General features: G+C 41.7%; 1 protein-coding gene across 1 annotated transcript in view; it reads left to right on the forward strand.

Annotated features, from left to right (window-relative positions):
* Positions 1-23153, forward strand: part of CNTLN (centlein) — a 3122808-nt gene that overhangs the window by 1170177 nt on the left and 1929478 nt on the right. Inside the window, exon 11 of the mRNA XM_044061293.1 lies at positions 6566-6684. Within this exon, the coding sequence (XP_043917228.1) occupies positions 6566-6684 (119 nt within the window). The remainder of the gene's footprint in view (positions 1-6565; positions 6685-23153) is intronic.

Below are 23153 nucleotides of genomic sequence, written 5' to 3' on the forward strand. Positions count from 1 at the left end.
AGTAAAGTTAGATATTTGTTACTGATTAGAACAGCAGTAAAGAACTAAGAAGGATGATAAACTTAGTGGAGATTAGCAGCTGCTGTGAGTTGTCATTCACATGCTGTAAAATTCTGATGTCAGGATATTGAAGCTTAGATCAGAACAGCAGTTCACAATGGCTGAAACACACATTCAAATTAATCAAGCAGGAATTGTTTTATATATAGTCATGATTGCTTGTATTACTAGAATTAATAAGAAGAGTAAAGATCTTATGAATAATATGCAAATGCACAGCGAATGAAATATTTAATATGTAATAATAAAAGAGCAGTTATCAATAAGTTAAGAAGTATACACATATACTATGCTCTTTAATAGAGAACTGACAATTAAATAGCTCTTTGATGGAAGAATTTAGAAATATAAGCTACACAGAATAAGGTAGAATATTAGTGGGAAAATAAGACAGAAAAGATATATTTAAGTAACAAACTGCTTTTAAGAAAGATGTTTATTACATATACCTGCATATGGCAGAAATGTGAATGTACAAGATCTCATATAATTTACATAGAAAACTATATAAAAATACTTGAAAATAATCTGAAAACTTATATTTGAAACTTAGTCATGTGAACTTTGAAGCTTTTTACATGTTGTATGTTATTAGATTCACTAAGACTACCGGAAATAACTTATTTCAAAAGTCAGAACTGAAATTTGAGTGTTTTATAACTGAATCAGTACATCCATTTTGATAGAAAGTAAAGCATATTTTTCAATATGTTTGAATCCAGGAAGGGAGAATGGGATTTGAATTGAACACATTGTAACTTTTGAATACAGTATAGAATGCAAATATTTTGACTGCATATAAATAGCAAAGCATTTGCTTCAACCTTAGTAATGTACATATTTTTATGAAGTAGTTTAATAAGCTAAAGGATTTTTGAATATTTTGATATCTTTCATGTTGAGAGTATCACAATTTTAAGATATAGACACTTATATTTTAAAAAAATTAATTCAGAGCTTTTGTTAGATCTATAAAATTTGTGTATTTTTTAGCATGATAAATATATGTGCATTGATTTCCCTTTTGTATTATAGTTTCATATAATAAGATTACCTGTTACCTGTCAGTTTACAGATGTCATTATTTCTTCAGGTCCCACTCTGTTATACTTATTTATTTAGAGATTTAGTTATAATTATGTTGAATGAGCAAATAATTTATGAATATTTAATAGATAATGTATACTCTATTACATAAATAGGTATAGAGTACACTTTGTTGGATTATTTAATATTTGTGATTAATAGATGATGGTTATTACATGTTTATATAGTAATGGGTAGAATAGTTTTAAATATCAAAATATGTAAATTGATAGTCTCTTATTATTTTGACTTCTGTATAGTATTATATTATTCATAAGTTATGATAGTTTCTGTCTAGTTTTTTGATGAAGTTTTAGGTATGTGTAGGTAGAAAGATGGTATAGCAGTTTGTCTATTCGACAGGCAAACTAAGAACTTTGGTATCCATAGCAGATTGCGTTTTATTAACAGTATATGCAGTTATAGTTGCAGCTTTATCTTTGTTTTTTGTTATTTATGAGTTTTAGTAGTTTAGTTTGTAGAAGGGAAGAATTAAAAAAAAATGTGGAATGTTAAGATAATGTTGGAGGAATGCATAGTCTTAGATATAATTAAATTAATATGATGGATAAATGTGTCATATCTTTTAAAAGATTTTTTTCAATACAAAGTATGGATAGTTTTAATCTGTTATCTCTTAATGTAAATGAATTAAATAATGGCAACAAAAGGAAAGCATTAATGAGATATCTAAAATTAAATAGAGGAGACATTATATTCTTACAGTAGACTCGCACAAAACATTTCGTAACCTCAGTTAAGTAATCATGTCATTCTTTTAACACAAAGGAGAAAGGAACTGTTATACTTTGGAGAAATTCTGTTGTAATGCCTAAGGTCACGGAATCCTTTAATGATCCCAGAATAACATGTGTTTTTGTAATAATTAAATATAATGGCAAACTCTGTACATTATCTGATTTTTACTTGATCCCTGGAACAGGTGCAAGAGTAGGTAAAGATCACTTAGACTTACTACAGTCATTGGAAGGGTTGTTTAATTTTAGCAGGGGATTTTAGCTACATATCTAGTATAGAAGATACAAGTGAACAGAAGAAAGCTAAAATACTGGCATCAGCTAAGGCATTAAACAGATGTATTAGTAACAATAATTTAGCTGATGTACTAGTAAAAGCAGAAGATAAGTCATTGTTCTTTACTCATTATTCTTATGCACATGGGACACAAGCTAGAATTGATATGATCAATGCCTCTGTAGATTTACTTAATGGAGTGAATTATTTTAAAACTATTCCTTGTCCTTTATCTGATCATAATGTATAATATATTAATGGATATAAGGAAATGTCAGATTATTTATAGAATCCCAGTATACATGATGCAATTAAAATAATATAAAAGTTACCTTAAGGAACAAATTGAGAATTTTTTATCTTTGAGTGATAACGGTCAGGTTAGTAAAGTCATACTATGGGACTCATTAAAAATTCATATTAAAGATAGAATGGGAAGATAGGTTAGTAATAAGATGAAAGACTGGGAAAAAGAGATGTTAGAAATGCAAGATTAAATACACAAAGCGAGACTGAACAAACAAAGAAGTTAGATAATACTGAAGTCATTAAAAATGAATGACAAAATATCAAACAGTTTTAATGCATAAAGCTGAGAGAGCTTTAGAAAAAAAAAATTGTACGGTTATGTGATGTCTTCATAAATCTACATAGATTAGCTAATAGAAGCAAGATGTTCAGCAAAAATGCACAAATCAATACTATCCAAAATCCTCACACTAATAAGTTTACTTCAGATGTAGATGAAATGCTTAGTATTTTTTTTAAATTCCATGAAGATCTTAAAGATAAAAATAATAATCCAGTACAAAACTGACAAGTATTTAAAGACAAATGTTACTAATAAACTTAATGACCAACACACATCTCCACTGAATAAGCCTATTTACCCTGACATATGTTAAATAAGTTTTAAAAAAGGGAAAAAATAATAAAACTCCAGGGTTAGCTGATTTAAGTATGGAATTGTATAGTCTGCTCCTGTTAAATATTTTAGAATTATCAAGTAATACTTTTAGGATAATTCAGAGTGACAAAATAATTCCTCACTCATGGAAATTTTCTATAATCTCACCTGTACTTAAACAAGGACAGTATAATAAGTTACTTTCCTCATATAGACCTATTTCATTATTAAATGTAGACTATAAAATATTTACTTCCATTTTCGCTACAAGATTAAGAGATATAGCAGGTTATTTAATAATGATCAAACAGGATTTATAGTCAGTAGATTAATGTCTAATGATATAAAAAAACGATAGTAGCTATCATAGATTTACCAAAAGGAATACACAAGAATTTTGCCCAAATTAGCTTAGATATAGAGAGAGTTTTTGATTCTGTAGATTGGAACTACTGGTTTAAAACTTTGGAAGTATTTGGAATATTAAAAAATCTGTATAGAGACTCCAAAACATATGTTAAAATTGGATCTTACATTTCTCTCGCTTGTCCCCTCTACTGTTTGCATTATTTATCTAATATTTAATTAATAGTGTAAGAAGAAGTGAAAATATTGATGGATTCTCAATTAACAGAGATTGTCAATCTAAAATACAGCTTTTTGCAGATTTTTTACCAACTATAGGAGATTTCACTTGAAGAAATAGATGAAGAAGTTAAAACATTTCAAGAAGTATTGCTGCTGAAATTTAATAATAATAAAACTGAAACTTTAGTGTTAAATCAATTAATAGATAATATGTTTAAATATAAATATAATTGAGAAGGAAAAGAAGTAAAATATTTAGAAATAAAAGTCTATTAAGATGTGAGTAAGATTACTAATAATAATTTTGAAAAAATAATTGAAGTGTTGCTTCTTATTAAAAAACGGAATGAATGTTTTATATATATATATATATATATATATATATATATATATATATATATATATATATATATACATACACACACACACACACACACACACACACACACACACACACACACACACACACACACACATTGCATTCAGTAGCTTTAATACCCGACAAAAACATTTAAAGAAAATGAAAAAAAATGTTAATTTCATTCTTATGGCATCTTAAAAAACCAAGAATTGCTTGTAGAAATCGTATAACATTATGGGAATGTGAAGGTATTAGGTCCCGGATGTAGAATTTTATTCTGTTGCTGCAAATTTTAACTCTGTTGTACCCTGGATAGACTCAGCTAACACTAGTTAATGGAAAACCATCCAGGAACAGATTATACTAAATTCTTAAAAGTTTATTAAGTATGATAATTTAGAAATATGTAACAATCCTTTCATCTGGTTAACAAAATTTAGCTTAGAAGGAATTTCATTTCAGTCTTTAGACCCTGTATATATGAAATACGTTCTTAAAACAGTTAATAAATATGTTTTGAAAACTCAACATCAAAATGGAAATGTTTGTGCTTTCCCATTGCACACAGCTATGGATTATAGGAAACTTAAAACAGTTTTAGAATTAATTTATTAAAAAGGAATGAATTAGTATTATGTTCTGGTTGTTTTGCAAAAGGAAACACTAAGTCCCCAGAATATTTAATGAAAGAATATGTTGGATGAATCTGCTAACCAGTTAATAGTATCCATCAGTAAGAAATCAAGTGAATTTGTTGATGATATGAGTGAAGAGGAACAGAATACTGTTCCTCCATTATATGAACATATGAATGCTATCATTGAAGGTAGATTGACCTAAAAAGGAAGGTTGTCCAATTTATATAAGTTAATTATAAATAATTACAATAATTTTGATGCAAAATTCTGGAACTTTTTAGATAGTGCTGGATTGAGTGTCTCAGTAGATGGTAATAATAAAGCTTTATTACTTAAATCACTTAGTCAAACTTTTTCAATTTTATACTGGAATGATTTTATGTAGAAATATATACATGGAATGTTTGTTATGCCCTATAAAGTCTCTTAAGTTTAAGAAAATGACTTTTTCAGTTTGTTGGAGATGCAGTAAAGATGTAAAAGCTGATTGGACACATGTTTATGGATTGTGAAAAAATTAAATGTGCATTGAGAAGAGAGAAGTATACTTTTTAAGGAGTTGTGGTCTGATAATTGTTCTTTAACTAGATCAGTAATACTAATGAATGTTCTGCTTTCTGTAACTTTAAAAGTCAAAGAGCAAAAATGTTTTGGGCTCTCTTGGAAGCTGCTAGAAAAGTTATTACAAAAAAGCTGGGAATTGAACACAGTTCCTGCGTTAAAAGAATTTTTTTGAATTTAACAGCAGTACTATATAAAACTGAAAACTGTACTGCGGTGGTGGTGCTGCGGTAGCGTTGTCGCCTCATAGTTAGACATTGCCCATTCGATTCTCAGTTAGAGCATCTTCTGTGTGTCAGCATGCATAAATGGGCGTTCCTTCATTGAAGGTTGTGCATTAGGCCCGGCAAGCCAGCACGTAAATATCTACTGCCAATCATTAGTGGACCAGAGTTCCGCTGTGGCGACCCCTAACCGGGAAAAGCCGAAAGACACAAACAAACAAACCATATAAAATTGAAAAAGAAGTGATCAGAATAAGATCTATAAATCATACCATATCAAGACTTTTCGTGGTTGGGAAAACCTTGAAATGTTGCTGTTGAAATGCCAGTGCTCTCTTAATGTGTTAATTTTACAAGATTACCTTGATGATTCAATGTGTTCCTGTCATTGTATAACAATACATGAAGCTGAATTTCTTCCTTTCTTTGCATATATTGTACATATGTCAAATTAATAAACAATTTCTTATTTAACAAATGAATATCACTTGTAGTAATTTAAGCTGCCAGTGCATAGTATGGGCTCCATTATTATATGCACTAAATGCCAGTTGTTGGATTTTAGATAAACTAGTTTCACCCTGCTGTACTGTGACCCTTTCCGTCATTGGACTTGTGATATTTAATTGTACAGTTTCCTGGCTGCTTGAAATTGTCTCATTGTTTGTGTAACCTAATGAGTTATTGAAAAAGCAGTTATGCAGAAATGTATCCTAACAGTATATATTTGTGGGAATGTCATCTTTCTTTCTGCAGTCCTTCTGTCTATCACAAGAACTGTGTTACTTATTTTTATTTTTGTTTTGTAGTTGGCCACGATTTGTTTTCCAGGGGAAAGTTGCAGTGCAGACGTTTAGTTTAAGTTTTCCTTATTTAAGTTATCTGTTGATTTTTGTGTTTTTTTCCAAACTTTTGGAATTTTTTGAACTTTTGGAGCTTTGGAATGAAGAGGTTTGGTCTAATGCTGTGACAGATTTCACTTGCTCTAAAATAACTGTAAGAACTGCAGGATGAATTTCTTCATGTGCCATTAAGGAAGCCACTGACAGCCCTCATGTGTGGAATGACATATGATGTTAATACTAATGTTGTTCCACTTTTGCAGATCCAGGAAAATGAAGAGTTAAGGAAAAGTCATGAGAAACGTAAAGAGAGACTGCAGGTTTTACAGACCAACTTTAAAGCAGTAAAGGACCAGCTGACACACACAGAGGAATGTGGCAAGTAAGTTTGCAACTGATTGTGTACTTTCTTTTGGCTCAGAAACAAACAACAAAAAAAATATTTACTTTGGGTAATTTGATATAAGTGTTAAAACTATATATACAAACTATTCCCCATAGCATAATTCAGTGAATTATGCTTTGAGGAACACAGGTCTCTAAATATACTGTTTCTTATTGTTTTTCAAGAATAGCATTTGGGAAATAAGAAACATATTTGTTTTATGTGTGTCCTTATGCTACAACCCATTTTAAATGGGTATCTCTTACATTTTTTTTCCTAAGGGCAAGCCCCTCGCTTCCGCCATGTAACTTCACATCCGCATCTTCTCTGCTTTATATTGATCATTCCAAGACCAGTTATATCACGGAAAAGATGAAAATAGCATATATTGGTAATTTAATTTGAAAGATTAGTTTTGAACAAAACTGGCCTTTCAGTATTTTTATCTGTGCTCAAAGGATTGGTGAGGGGGAGTTGTAGTTTGAAGAACCTTCAAAACAGGTCAGTGGGTTATAGACATGGTCTTAGATGATCAGTTCTTAAACTATTAGGTCTTAGGGCCTCCTTCAGAACAAGCTTCACTCTGGAATGAGCGACTTGAGAAAAGTCTTGGAGCAGTCCTCCAAAGTGCCATGCAACCTGCTTCTTCTTCTGAAAAAGATAAAGGGTAGTACTTAATCCTTTTACTTTTTCTTAAGGAAATAGGAGTCCTTGACATAATTCTTGTCCCCAGCTACTTTAAAGACCACATCTGTCACATTAAATTCTGGATGGTGACACTTCAGGGCATCACCCCCGGCTGCAAGATGGCCCCTGGATGGTGGTGTCGGATAAGATGAACAGCTTTTTGCACATCAATTGATATGCACAGAAAACTTATTTTGATTACCATAGTTGGCATTTTTTCAAAGCATTGTGTCATTTGATTTCTCCTGTGTGACCAGAAGGTTTGCTAAGGCACTAGCTGTTGTAGTGGACATCTTGCAGAAGAAAAACTTGTTGTGTTTCTTTATTTGGATAACTGGCTTCAGGTGGCTTTGTAGAAGCCATGTCTTGTGTTCTTTCTTGGTTGCAGTTACAGGTGAATGCTCACAAACTGTGAGAAGTCTTCTTTTCTCTTAGCTCAGATGACTGCTTTCATCTGGGTAGGGTTGAATACTCTTCATTGTCAGCCTTCCACTGTTTTTAGAAAAAGACCAAGAAGTCATAATCTTAGCTACCTGGGTAAGTTTGCATGGGTCCAGCTTTTTCTGCTTTATAATGGCCATGATCTTTGTTTCATTTGCACACCTCAAGATGCAGATGTTGTGGTAGACTGTGAGAATCATTATGGCGACACATGCATCTTCATGTCAGATTTCTTTCACTGGATTGTAAAGTGGTAGATGAGTCTCATAGTTTTCATTATGAATTTTCTCTTCCTGAAGCAGACTTTGTTAGAGGTTTGAGTAGCAGATGCTTTGCTATTTGGCTGTGCAGCTTATCTCCTGTGCCAAGTTGTTCTGAGGATATGGAGTTCCAATAAAGGGATCATCCCATCAGCTGAGATTAAGACTATTTTTCACTCAGAAAGACTCTGGAAGTAGAATTAAAACCAGAACACTCCTGTCCAGTTAAATAATTAGATTGGGAAGAATGGCTTGTAAATAAACAAGGTGACACAAAACCACATCACCTTGGACTTTGGCTTTGCAGGTCTGTCTTTGTACCACAGATCACAGCATCACTCTAGCAGCCTTTCACATATGGTAGTTAATGCTGTGATGAACTACTTCATCTGCTCCTCCACCCCTCTCTTGGAGTTGAGGGTAATGACTTACTGTATGATCAGGGTTTTTTTTCCAAGGGTGGGCACCCCACCAAGTGACCTGCTTGTGATTGTGGAGAAAGTAATCCTAGATTCATACATTTCAGAGATTCAGATGTGCTGGATTCCTTGTTGGAAGATCCAGGTGGCAGTTTAGTCATCTGATTCCTTTTTGAATGTGTGAATTGATGGGCTGAGCCTAACTGAGGAATGAGAATTTATTCTGTAGGTGGGGAATCTTTGACATATAAAGTTAGCACATTTCACTATACAGCAGAGTCTTGAGAATCTTCTTGTGTTTATCTCACCAGGGAGATATTCTAAGTAAAGGACTTTAAATAGTACAGTACATTTATTGCTTTGGTGGCAAGGAGGGATGGAGCCCTAAATGCAGCTAAGCTGTCCCAGGTTTGATAAGTAGTTCTAGGAAATGACAGAGTAGTGAGGGAGGGATGGGTGTTTCTTAAGAACTTCTTCTGGTGGAGGCAGGTGACACTGCATTAGGGACATTGTCCCAAGAGGTGAAATAAGGTGGTGGAGCTGATTGAGCAGCTGCAGATGGTGGCCAATACTCCTTATGACCTCATTGCTCACCTACCCCTTGGACTCGAGCACAAGACCACATTGGGGGTGGGGGAGAGTAACAGGATATGCTAAAAGTAAAACAAAAAAAAAAAACAAGCTGATGGTAGCAACTAAGTCCCCCAGGACACTCTTAAGTTCTGACACCAGCCCTAGCTATATATCAGAATTAGTCTGTGGTAGACCCTGCATGGCTGTAGGGCACTGGGTAAGAAGGCAGTAGGATGATATACAGGAGTGAAAATTGCTAATCTGAAGTAGTTAACTTCATTTGTGCAGCAACCTTTGGGAATTGGATCCAGCCTCGGATCCGAGCCGGCAGTTTTCAACAGCTTTAGATCTGAGCTCCAAGCTCCTCCCCCTACCCATAATCCCCTGCCAACCCTGGCTGACCTCAGATCTAGTTTGCCGTGGTTTAGTTCAGCAGCTTGATCCAGAGTTTCCAGGCGTTCTCGTTCTCTTTGTGAGAAAAATTTAACTTTTATAACATTTTTCTTTAACCTTTGGTGTGAGAGTGTGTTTAGCTCCCACTTTTTGTCTAAAAGCTCTCTTAGTTTAAATTATTTTATTTCTATTTAACATCCCCCTTCCTCGTGGTTCTGTCAGGGTTGTGTGTGTGTGCTTGGGGCCTAGTGTGTGTGAGTTACTTTCTTAGGTATGTCTGAGGCCCAAAAGATAATGTTTTCTAAGTGCACCGAGTGTGGCCATAAGCTGTCCCCAGCGGATGGCCACACTCGGTGTGTCTTGTGCCTTGGGGTTGAACACCTGTCCTCTGGTTGTACCATTTGTGCAGCATTCAACCCCAGGGCACTCAAGGACCGGAGGTCCAAGCTGATTCTGGCGGGTCTTCTGCCCCCGGACTCGGCTTCTACCTCCGGTCCTCCCGTGGCTCCCGCTACGGCGGCTGCCACTCCTGCTTCCCTCCCCCCGGCTGGGACTCAACCTCCCGCCTTAGGCCCGGAGGAGAGGGAGGCCAGGAAAGAAAGGTGGAGGGAGAAGCACCACAAACGGCGGGCCGAGGCCTCCGCTTCGGCCCCCCCCCCCGGCTAAGCGGTCTTCTCTCTCCAGGTCTTCAGGGTCTCCTCCTTCTCGGATCTGGTCCCCGTGCTTCTCACCGGGTCCTGAGGAGGAGGAGACCCAATCTCCTTCGAGGTCATTGAGGTGACACTCCCGCCCCGCCTCGGTTGCCTCGCGGAGATCCACTAGAAGTCTCACAGATGCAGATTTGAACCGGATGATGGGAAGATTCCTCCAGGCCCAACTGCAGATGGGAGTGCTCCTGACCCCCCCTTCTTTGCCCCAATAGCTCCTTCTCTGTCCTGTTTCCCGGTTTCGGAGTCTTCAGAGCCGGGCAGCCTTGGAGCCGGGGGTGTGTCGGCGCCGATAGTCTCGGGTACTTCGGCGCCGACACTTCCCTCGAGTCTGTCGGGTCCATTTTCTTTGGGTCCGAGCTCTCAGAGCCGAGGGCTGAGCTTCAGATCCGGCGGTATCGGTATGCCTTTGGCTCCGTCCGGGTCGGAGCATACTGGTCCTTCGGATCTGATCGCTTCGGCGCCGGCCCCGATCCGTCCGTCGGATCCAAGGGAGAGTCTGCTTTTGGATCCCAGAGAGACTGGCTCTCCCTCGGCATTCAACGTGGTGGAGAGGGTCCTGTCGAGGGATTCCAGGCCCCTGACCCTTGCCATGGCTCCACCCTGCACTCCTCCTCAGTTGGGCCCGACTTCCATCACCCGGCCCCAGGGACAGCCTGCTTTGACATCCCAGGTAGTTCCATTGGAACAAGATGTTGCTAGTGAGACCTCCTCGGACAGCCCCCCCCGAGGAGGTTCCTCACAAGCGAAGGTGCAAGAGGAGACACCTGGACTCCCCAGAGTCCTTGACTGAGGACACGGATTTGGAGGAAGGGGAAGGCTCCCCAAGATCATCCCCCGAAGATGTCTCATTTGGTGACATCATGGAGATGCTCAGAATAAAGGGGGGGGGGTGGTCTGCCCCAAAGCCTACCTCGGACGAATCTGTGTTCCTGGAGGCATTTGAAGCAGGCCTGTCTACCTCTTGGGAGTTCCCTCCGGCCGACCCCCCTGGTAGACTTGATCACTACCAGGGCGTGGAAGGAGCCGGACACTGTGGAGCCAGTCCCCAAGTGCCTGGACAAGATCCTTAGCCCACCCTCTGACAAGTCCTACTGGAGTAAGGGTCCCCCTGTAGATGCCATGTTGGTGGTGGCGGCCACCAAGAGGGAACTTGCTCAGGAGAGTCCCTCGGTTCATCCCCCGAGCAAGGAGTCTCGGTCGATGGACCGCCTAGGAAAGTGGGTGTGTAGTTCGGCTACCTTCTCTGTGAGGTCGCTGAACTACATGGCACATGTGCTCCGACTGCAGCGGGACCTTATCAAAGAGTACGCTGCGTCACCCCCCCCTAGTCCATGTCGGTGGGGGACAAACAATTGCACTCCACCCGGATGGCCACTCTACGATCCATATCTAACACCTCTATGCGGCTTCTGTCTCATGCCACAGAAGGAGCCGCTAGAGCCGGCGGAACGGGCCTCGTTATGAGACGTCAGGCCTGGCTCCGGCATCGTGATTTCGCGGGACCCTTTAAGGCGTCGTTCGCTAATGCCCCTTTTGATGGTTCTGCCCTCTTCGGCAAAACCGTGCGAGATACCTTGGTCCAGAGCGAAAAGGACGGGAAGACGATGTTCTTCATCTCACATTGCTGCAGTCCTTACACTTGGGTAGTCCGCTGTCCTCGGTCGGCCCGAATATCAAAGTATAAGGCTGACGTCGGTCAAGGCGCATTTGACTGACATCAGGACGTCAGGGTACAAATGCGCATGACCGACGTCATATCCTCAGTCTTTTTTGCCGCATGGTCCGATGCAGAAGCAGCGTTGCAAGTGCCGGTTGGCGTTCTGAAATTGTTCGATTTCGGAGTTTCAGACCGAGTCAAAGTTGGCTAAGTACCCCGTTGGGGAATATTTTAGTTTTTCTTGCCTCAGTGGTTTACCGGATGTCAGAAAAAGTGAATAATTGTATTTCTTGTGGGAAACAGATACCGCATAGAGACTACCATACTTTGTGTATTCCTTGTTTAGGGCCTGAGCACGACGTTGTTGGGTGTCGCTCTTGTGCTAGATTCAATAAGCGCACTATAAAGAGAAGATTAGATTGTGCCAGGTTAGTCTTCGGGAAGCGGTGCAATTATAAAATGCCGTCGGATGCTCCGACGCCCGCTTCTTCGAAGAAGCGCAAGGACAAAGCAGTTAAGCCTAGGTTAGAAGAACCGTCCGTATCGGACGCCGGTTCTTTAGAGGTGTCGGTGGAGCCGGTGGTTCCACCTGAGGTTTCTTTGGGATCCCAGGGAGAGACTTTGTTATTGCAGGATGTGGCCTCTCAGGAGGCAGGTCAGGCTGATGGGGCTTCTCAGGTTACTATACTCCCCTCCCTGCCTAGGGTGGTTAGGCCCTCTCCTTCTGTTTCCAAGGCTTCTCCCAGAGGCAGGCCAGGTTTAGCTTCAGTTGGTGTCACCCCTAGTTCTTCAGGAACTGTGCCCAAGAAGCATATGCTTAAAATGGCAGAAGATTTGATCACTTTGATTAGGGGTTCTTTGCCCCCTCCTGATAAGAGACCTAGGGTGGAGCCTGAGCTAGGGAGTTTTGAGCAGGCTTCGGATGTTTCAGAGTCTTGGCTGAAGACTTGCAGGAGTACTCTCCTTATTCTGATTCTGATGTGGATGATTCTACTCCTTCTGCTTCTCCTCCTGAGGATTTTTCTTTTCAGAAACTCTTCATTCCATGAGGGAGCATTTTAAGTGGGAAGGCCAGGACTTCTCTGATTCCAGGAAAAGGCTTAGGGAATTTTGTTTTACCCCAGCATAGGCCTTTGGCTATACCTCCTGTTTTAGATGTAGTGGAAGATGTTTTTACAGAGGCTTCTCTTAATCCTGATTCTTTGCCTCCTGCTCCTGTTAAACCGGATAGGTATTACAGGGTGCCTGAAGCTCATAAGTATCTTTTTAAGAGTCCTAGGGCGGACCCAGAAACTGTTAGCCAGGGGCCTAAAGGTGTTAAGGCTTCTGTTGTCAAGAATCCGGTTCCTGCAGATAAAGAAGCTAGGGCCTTGGATAGATGGGGAAAGAAAGTTTATACTTCTTCCACTCTAGCTATGAGGGCTTTGAATTGCCAGTTTCACATGTTGAAATACCAAAACTATCTACTTTCACAATTGAAGTCTAAGGTTGATGCTCTGGCGGAAGGTATTGATTGTAAAGAGTTGCAAGATTTAGTACATGTTTCTGAACAGGTGGGTAAGCATTCTTTGCAATGTGGTTTTGATGCTGTACAGGCCTCATCTAGGGTGGCTGCCACTGGGTCAGTTCTTCTCAGGCACGCCTGGCTGAGGGATCAAAATTTATCTGACCATGTTAAAACAAGGATTTTAGATGCTCCTTTACAATCTGATGTGTTGTTTGGTTCTCCTGTTGAGGCAGTTTTAAAGAAAATGGAAGACAAGGCTAAGTCTATGCAGACTGTTAAAGATTTTTTGCAGGTTCAACCTCCAAAGTTTAGTAGAAATTGGCCTACTAAGGGGTGGACGTATCCTTCTTATGATTCCCAGTCTAGGGGTAGATCTAGACGTGGTAGGGGCAGAGCTCAGGGCTCTTTCAGGCCTAGAACAGGGAGTTCTCCTGCACAGTCTTCAGGTGAGGGCAGGGGTCAGTCCTTTCGTAAACAGACCCAATGACCTACCTTTTCAGCTGCCAGTGCCTTCTCGTCTGGCAGCACCTTTGGGAGGAAGGTTGGCACTTTTCAAAGAAAATTGGAGTTTAATTACCCAAGACAGATGGGTATTGGATATCATACACCACGGTTACAGGTTTTATTTCCATACCTTGCCTCCTTTCAAAGGCATGCCAGACGTTCCTCCTCAACAAAGAATAGAGGCTCACAAGCAAATTTCTCTGTTACTCCAAATAGGGGCCATACAGCCGGTCCCTATGCCAGAGGTGGGCCTAGGATTTTATTCTCGCCTGTTCCTAGTACCAAAGAAAGGGAACACGTGGAGACCAATTTTGGATTTATCTATCCTCAACACTTATCTGGACATTCCCAAGTTCAAAATGTTGGCGTTACAGCAGCTTTTACCTCTGCTGGGCAAAGATCATTGGATGGTAACTTTGGATCTCAAGGAGGCTTACCTTCATGTTCCTATCAGACTAAGTTGCAGGAAGTATCTGCGTTTTCGAGCTGGGACTTCTCACTATCAGTTCTCTGCATTGCCCTTTGGCTTATCTACTGCGCCCAGAGTGTTCACGAAAGTTCTGGCTCCAGTGATAGCTTTCTTCAGGCTAAAAGGAATTCAGATCTATCCTTATTTGGACGATTGCCTGATTCTGGCTCAAGGAAGGGACGAGCTTCTTCATCATTTGGAATATGTGATAGCAGTGCTAAGATGCCTGGGGTATTCTGTGAACGAAATAAAGTCCAGTCTAGTACCCTCTCAGGACATGTGCTTTCTGGGTGTAAGACTGAATACAGCATCCCAGATGGCCTTTTTGACCCCGGACAAACAAGAGAATCTTTCCCTTTACTTCCATCAACTATCTCATCAGTCCGGGCTGACTGCAAGGACAGTCCTTCAAGCCTTAGGGTTCATGGCATCTTGTATTCTGGAGCTTCCCAATGCCAAACTGCATATGAGGAAGCTACAATGGTATCTCAAAAATGTATGGACACAGCACTGCCAGGATCTGGACACTGTCATTCAAATAATACCTTGCATTCAAAAGGAATTTTTGTGGTGGGCTCAGGAATGTCACCTAAACAAGGGACTCTCTGTGACCCGGCCAGAGGCGAGTCAGATTTTAACGACAGATGCCTCAGACAAAGCTTGGGGAGCTCATCTAAATGGAAAGTGGATACAAGACAAGTGGCCTGCCAGACTACAACATCTACATATCAACTTGAAGGAGATGTTAGCAGTCCAGTTTGCATTAATAGCTTTCAAGGATTTACTTCTTCCAGGGCAGGTGTTGATTCTAACAGACAACACAACTGTCATGTGGTACATCAACAAGCAAGGGGGAACACATTGTTATCCTCTATGCAGGCAAGCAATGATTTTGTGGGAGACTGCTCTCAGTTTACAGCTCAATCTTCAGGCAAGGTTTCTGCCGGGAGCACAGAACTCCTTAGCAGATCTGTTGAGCAGACGAATTATGGATCCCCACAAGTGGAAATTGGATCCTCATGTATTTCAGAAATTGACAGTGTCATGGGGAACTCCAGACATAGATCTGTTCGCTTCTCCACTAAACCACCAGCTGCCAAAGTTTTGCACAAAAAGGTTTCATCCCACAGCTTGTAAAGTGGATGCTCTTTCCTTCAGTTGGAGCAATCTTCATGTGTATGCCTTTCCGCCTCTGCCTCTCCTCCCAAAGGTACTACTAAAGGCCAGACAAGACAAGCCGAGGATGATTTTGATAGCTCCAGATTGGCCTCGACAGCATTGGTACCCATTACTGAGAAGCCTGGTACGGAAGCCTCCATGGCCTTTGCCTTCGATTCCACACCTGTTGTCTCAGGAGGACAGTCATTTGCTCAATGTCAAGCTTCACTCTCTGCACCTACCAGCCTGGCATATTCTGTTTTGAACCATAGTGGGCCTCCACTTCCACAGCAAGTTTTGAATGTTATTTTGGAAGCTAGAAGGCCTAGTACAAGGAAAGTGTACGCAGATAAATGGAAGAGATTTTTCTTTTGGAGTGCAGCAAAGGATTTTGATGTTTCTGAGCCTAATTTAAGTGTGGCTCTTCAATATCTTACTGAGTTACTGGACAAAGGTTTGTCCTTCTCTTCTATTAAGGTTCATGCTGCAGCAATTTCGCTCACTATGATTGTGACCCACCATTGTTTTCTCATCCTTTGTTCAAGCAATTTCTTAGAGGGCAAAGAATATAAGACCCCACGAAGAGCTCCTACTCCTGCTTGGGATCTCAATTTTGTGTTGGAGAAACTCACTCTACAACCTTTTGAGCCTGCAGCTACTACTGAATTAAAGTTTTTATCATGTAAGACTGCTTTTTTGTTGGCTATTACCTCTGCAAGAAGGGTTTCTGAGTTGCAGGCCCTTATGGCGGTTGAGCCTTTCTTAATTTTCCATAAGGATAGGGTATCTTTCGTACTAATCCTTCCTTTATGCCTAAAGTGGTTTCTAGTGTGGCTTTAAACCAAACTATTCATTTGCCTACTTTTTATGCCAATCCCCAAAATAAAGGGGAAAAGATTTTGCACACTTTAGATGTACACAGGCAGTTGAGATATTATTTGGACAGAACTAAAGGGTTCAGGCAGTCTCAGCAGTTATTTGTTTCTTTTGCTTTGAGTTCTCAGGGCAAGCCTGTGTCAAAACAAACTATTTCTAAGTGGATTGGGTTTTGCATTGCTTTCTGTTATTCCCATCATGGCAAGGAGATTCCAGCTGGGATTAGGCCTCATTCCACTAGGGCTACTGCCACTTCGACAGCTTTTTTGAGGGGGGTGGCAACTAAGGATATTTTGGAGGCAGCTACTTGGAGTTCAGTGCATACTTTCTCTAGGCATTATCACCTACCACTTTACTCTAAATCCAGGGCTGGTTTTGCCACTGCTGTTTTGCAGGGCATTTTGGCAGCTCCTGCTTCCTTATAGTTTGGCCATCCTCCCTTACCTCTGCTTTGGGATTCTACCCAAGTGTAAGGACTGCAGCAATGTGAGATGAAGAACATAGTACAGTTTTGTACCTACCATAAATGTAGATGTTCGAAGATCCACATTGCTGCAGTCCCATTTACCCTCCCTCCTTCCCCTCTGTAGTTAGAGGCGGTTGTGTGGGTTGGGTTGTCAATATGAGGTATATTATATATATTATATATATTGTATATATTGTACATATTTTTAGTGCTAGGATGGTTGGTTGTTTGTTTGCTGTCTTTTGGTTTTGACCTTTATTTTTAGGGTCTTCTGACATCTGGGGCAAGAAAAGACTGAGGATATGACGTCGGTCATGCGCATTTGTACCCTGACGTCCTGATGTCAGTCAAATGCGCCTTGACCGACGTCAGCCTTATACTTTGATATTCGGGCCGACTGAGGACAGCGGACTACCCAAGTGTAAGGACTGCAGCAATGTGGATCTTCGAACATCTACATTTATGGTAGGTACAAAACTGTACTTTGCCTGCCGTCGGAGTCCGCTTCTCTGCTCCCCAGAGGTCCTTTTCTAAGAACCAAAAGGGACAGAAGAAGATGTGGTTCCGGAAGTCGCAACAGTCCCGTCCCGCTCCGGATTCCCAGCCCTTCTGCGACAGAGGAGGGTAGGGTGGCAGAGGAGGGTACGGTGGATGCCACCCTAGAGGCAGAGGGGGCCCGCGGAACTTTGGATCCAGAGAACCCTTTTCGGACCAACCCACGCAACACCCCTGAGGGGTTGCCCGACTGCTCCACTCTGGAGGCAGTCGGAGGGCGTTTCTCGAAACACCCAGCAGCTTGGGAGTCCATCACGACAGACTGCTGGGTGCTTCGCATCATATCCAGAGGATACCAAATTCCCTTTTCTCATTACCCACGCAGCCCCAGATACCTCCCCGATGTCCCACCTGATCAGAGGGAGGCCGCAGCAATGGAAATCCAACACTTGCTGGAAAAAAGAGCCATCCAACACGTTCCCCCCAGACCTGCGCGGGTCCGGGTTTTACTCCAGGTTCTTCTTGGTGCCAAAAAAGACGGAGGACTTAAGACCGATCCTCGACCTCTCTTCCCTGAACCTGTCAGTAACCAAAGAGAAGTTCCGCATGGTCACTCTTCAATCCATCCTCCCCCTTTTGCGGGAGAACAATTGGATGTGCTCTGTAGACCTCAAGGATGCGTACTACCACATTCTGTTGGACAGGCGATCCAGGAGGTTCCTCCGCTTCTGGCTGGTAGCCAGTCATTTCCGATTCAGGGTCCTCCCCTTTGGTCTCACCACAATCCCCAGGGTGTTCACCAAAGTGTTAGCAGTGATAGCGGCCCACCTGAGGCTCCAGGGAATTCAGTTCTTCCCGTACCTGGACGACTGGCTCCTGACCGCCCCGACAAGGCATCTACTCTGTGCAGCCAGAAACTACTTTCTTCGTTTAGCTCCCCAGCTGGGGATCACTATCAACCTAGAGAAGTCGTCTCTTACTCCGACTCAGACTATAGACTTCATAGGGGCCAGATTGGACACAAACAAGCTCCTAGCTTTCTTGACCACAGACCGACTACTATCCCTGAGACTACACGTGCAGGCCATTCTGCAGTCTCCAGCTCCCCTGGCGGAATTGGTCCTGAGGGCTCTTGGCTCAATGGTGGCAGTGAATCAACCTATTGCCAATGGCACATTTGAACATGAGGGTCTTACAATGGACCCTCCAGGTCCAGTGGTCCTTTCTTCACTATCCTCTGAGCCATCCCGTTCCCCTCAGCAGGGCCTGCAAGAGGGCCCTCCTATGGTGGCTCCAAACTCCAGACCTCCAGCAAGGACGCCCCTTTTCTATGACCCCTCCACTAGCCACGGTGACCACGGACGCCTCCCGCTTCGGGTGTGGGGGGGGGGGGCATTGTTCGGGCAGGACAGTCCAAGGCACGTGGGAACTCACGGGGACCTCACTGCATATCAACGTCAAAGAGATGAGGGCAGTGCTGTTAGCGTTGCAAGCACTTCAGGACCTTCTTCCTGTAGGAACGATTGCGATTCAGATGGACAACATGTCGGTTGTCTGGTACATCAACAAACAGGGGGGAACCAGGTCTTACCCACTCTGTCGAGAGGCCATGAGGGTGTGGGAATGGGCGATCTCCACCAACCGCTTTCTCATAGCAACGCACATTCCGGGATGGTCCAACATTCTAGCGGACAAACTAAGTCGCACCATCCTGTTACCATACGAGTGGTCTCTGAATCCCGAGATAGCGAATCGGATCTTCGCCAAATGGGGACAACCCTATTGCGATCTTTTTGCCTCTCCCTCGAACAAAAAATGTTACGACTACTTCGCTCTCATTTCCCCCTCCGGGGAACCCCCGAGAGACACTCTGGTGCATGCTTGGCCTCCCAATCTTCTATTTGCTTACCCTCCTCTTCCTCTGCTGCTGAAGTTTCTGCAGAAAGCCAGTCGGTTGGGCAGCAGGATTATCCTCATTGCCCCATTTTGGCCTCGTCAAACCTGGTTCCCTTACCTTTGGTCTCATCTGGTGAATCCTCCTTGGGTTCTGGATCCCCATCCGGATCTAATATCCCACCCCTAGATCTCCCAGTCCCAAAACTGGACAATCTCAAGCTCACAGCTTGGCTGCTCCAGTTCCACTCATAGCTAGGACTCCCGGTATCTCTTCCCCAGTTAGAACCATTCTAGTAGCAGTGCACAAGCCTTCTACTAGAAAGATTTATAGCAGCAAATGGAAACGTTTCTCCATTTGGGTGGAACGCAAAAATTTGGATCCTTTTACAGCTCCTTTGCCCGCTGTATTAGACTTTCTGTCAGGACTGTTTCATCAGGGGGCTAGTTCCTCCACAGTCAAGGTCCAACTAGCAGCCATCTCTCATTACCACATTGGAAACGAATTGGGCCCTTTGATCACCACGAAATTGTGTAAGACCTTTTTGAAGGGCACCTTTCTGCTCAGAACCCCAGTGAAGGATGTAGTCCCTCCTTGGGATTTAACACTGGTGCTTCAGGCCTTGACAGCTCCCCCGTTTGAGCCTGCAGCTTCCATAGATCTTAAATTCTTGTCATGGAAAATGGCTTTTCTTGTCGCCATCACCTCGGCTCGAAGGGTCTCTGAATTACAGGCCCTCTGTGTAAAACTCCCATACTTGACCTTTCACAAGGATAGAGTTTACCTCAGGACCAATCCCTCCTTTCTTCCCAAGGTTGCCTCTGAGTCAAATATTAACCAGTCCATCAACTTGCCGGTCTTTTTTCCTAACTACCATAGCAAAGGGGAATACAAATTACACTCATTGGATGTGCATAGACAACTTTGCTTCTACATCCACAGGACATCTGGTCATAGGAAATCCGACCAGTTGTTCATCTCCTTTGCCAAATTTAACTTGGGTAAATCTGTGTCTAAAGTCACACTCTCTAGATGGATTTTACAGTGTATCCTTTTAACATTCGAAAGTTCAGGCAGGCCCGCACCTCAGGGAGTCCATGCCCACTCTACTAGATCTATGTCTACCTCTGCAGCTTTTAGAGCTAGAGTTTCTTTGGATGATATTTGCTCGGCAGCCACTTGGGCTTCATCTCATACTTTTCCAGAGGGAGAGCATCCTTTGGCTCTGCAGTGCTCCAGAACATCCTTCCATGAAGGCCGCCCAAGATTCAGGTAGCTGGGGACTCTGTCCCAAAGGTTGCTGCACAAATTAAATTAATTACTTCAGATTAAGAAGTTATGTTCTCACCATAACATTCCATCTGAGTAGGTAAACTTCATTTGTCTGCAACCGTCCCTCCCTCCTGCCCCCTCACTTGCAAATGTTCTCATACTCAGGTCCATGGGTTTTACCCACTTATCTTGGGATTTATCATTGTTAGCAGCTTCTGCTGTTGGGCAAACTTGATCTGAGGTCAGTCAGGGTTGGCAAGGGGATTATGGGTAGGGGGAGGAGCTTGGAGCTCGGATCTAAAGCTGTTGAAAACTGCCGGCTCGGATCCGAGGTCGGATCCGATTCCCAAAGGTTGCAGACAAATGAAGTTTACCTACTTAGATGGAATGTTATGGTGAGTACATAACTTCTTATTAAAAATAGTAAATGGATATTTAATGCTTTCTATGCCAAGCTTAATTTTTTTTCTAAGAAGCCAAATAAAGTAAGGTAAGACAGAGAGATAAGATAAGGAAGCTTCACTCCCTTTACCACAGCAGGAATTTGTATCAGACATTCTCTGTAAGGTGTTAATGGGTAGGTAATGCCCAGTAAAAAAAAAAATTACAAGTCTGCTGCTTCATGGCAATAAGAAAAAAAGCAATCTGTTTTCATTTTTTTTTTTTTACATTTGCTAAATGTGGCTTTTCTGTTTAGTAGTTGTAAAATTTTAAAAAATTAAATAAAAAAAAAAGGTAACCTACTGTGTATGCGCGTGTGTGTGTGCGCGTGTATGTGTGTGGGCGCACGTGTGTGAGATAAACAGAGAGAGAGGCAATTTCTTTTGGCTGTAATCAGCACGCACGCATTCCCTAAAGAATAATAAGGATGAAACTCTAATGTCTGCCATTACTGACTGACTGTAATCCTTAGTGATGTACCAGATCAAACATGCTTCGAGAGACGAAGCAAAGCGGGGTTAATTCAGAGGCATGGCAGGGAGGTTGTAATCAAATGAATGATTTTTTTCATTCATTTAATCTCAGTGAAACATTTGAGGTGTATTCATTCAACAAAGTGGCTGTAACTGCTGCGTGTGTGTGCGTGTGTTTGTGTGTGCGTGTGTTTGTGTGTGCGTGTGTTTGTGTGTGCGTGTGTTTGTGTGTGCGTGTGCGTGTGTATGCGCGCGTGTCTGTGTGCGCGCGTGTCTGTGTGCGCGCGTGTCTGTGTGCGCGCGTGTCTGTGTGCGCGCGTGTCTGTGTGCGCGCGTGTCTGTGTGCGCGCGTGTCTGTGTGTGCGTGTGCACGTGTGTGTGTGTGTGTGCGTGTGTGCATGGGTGTGTGTGTCTGTGTGTGTATGTGTGCTAGTCTGTATGTGCTTCTGAATGTGTGTGCATGTGTCTAGACATTAAATACTTGCATATCTTACATTTTGGATCTATAGTACTTCCTTCCAACATACATATATGCTACAGCAAGTTTTAAACATTAGACAGAGGAACTTTTTTTTTACATCAAAAATGTAAGAAAGTACCTGTATAATAGTAATAAAAAATGCAAAACAATTTAACAGATAGCCCATTTTCTAAGCCCAGTAATACCCTTCTGGTTGGACGTTATCAGAGAATGAAGTCCTTTTCCAGTTGTGGTAAGGCCAAGGGTGTGCATTAATTTGTTAGTAATGCCTACCTCATCTGCAGTATTGCTTACTTTGCATAAAGCTATCAGATGATTTACCCCATATCTCAGTTATTATGTACATTGATGACAAGATGTTAACAGATCCCGACATTCATACTCCATTATCAAAAACAGTTAGAGAAGACTTTTGACAGCTTGTTAGATAGCTAAAAAATAACAGTCTAATCTTAAAAATCAAAGAAAGAAAAAAAGAAAAAGCCATTTCTTTTAGAACTAATGCAAAACCCTCCTTAGTTTACCATGAAACATGTAATATTGAAATGCCAGGTCGCACAGTGCTGTGTCCCAAAATACTGAAAACTAGGTAACGTAAATACAAAAGAGGAGCAAATTTTGAACATCATTGTTCTCTATTAAACTTGTTTTTTGCTGGTAGGGCCAGCCTCCCTGCAACACCTATTTGGTGGCTTCCACACCCCCTGAACTCATATATACCAATTCTGAGATCACCACACCTCAGACAAAAAAGAAAGCTTAGAGAAAAGTTGGTCTTGGACTTGGTATATCTAAGTGTGGAATTTCAGTCGCCATATTCTGGAACTTTGCATTGCTAGTCCTCACATTTCAAACATAATATATAAGCACAGTCACCATGAAGCCTAAAGCACAACCAAACACCAGCTATTTTAGTATATAGTTTGAAGAGCATCTGAATTTCCGATGTCACATAGAATGTACCAGACGCAAACTAAATACATTTTCTCTCCTGAACAAAGAAAGTTTTCCTCATTTTATCTACAGGTGCTAGACTAGTATTTGCAAAAAAAGAGTCTTCCTTGCCCAGGTGGAATATAGTATTCCAGTTATCTCTAGTGCATCAAAAAAAAAAAAAACTTTGTTTCTTTTCAAACTGCCTCTAATCACATCTACTACTGCTTCATCAGTCTTCTGCTCCCCACAAGAAAAACTATGTTCATTTTTAAGAAAAGCAAAATGGCCACCAATCCAAACCAGACCCAGATTACTGTAAGGGTCTCTTATTTGTAAGCTTCTTAACCTAAGCTC

Source organism: Protopterus annectens, chromosome 2.part0 (assembly GCF_019279795.1).
Source record: "Protopterus annectens isolate FY-2018-M chromosome 2.part0, PAN1.0, whole genome shotgun sequence".
Lineage (NCBI taxonomy): Eukaryota > Metazoa > Chordata > Ceratodontiformes > Protopteridae > Protopterus > Protopterus annectens.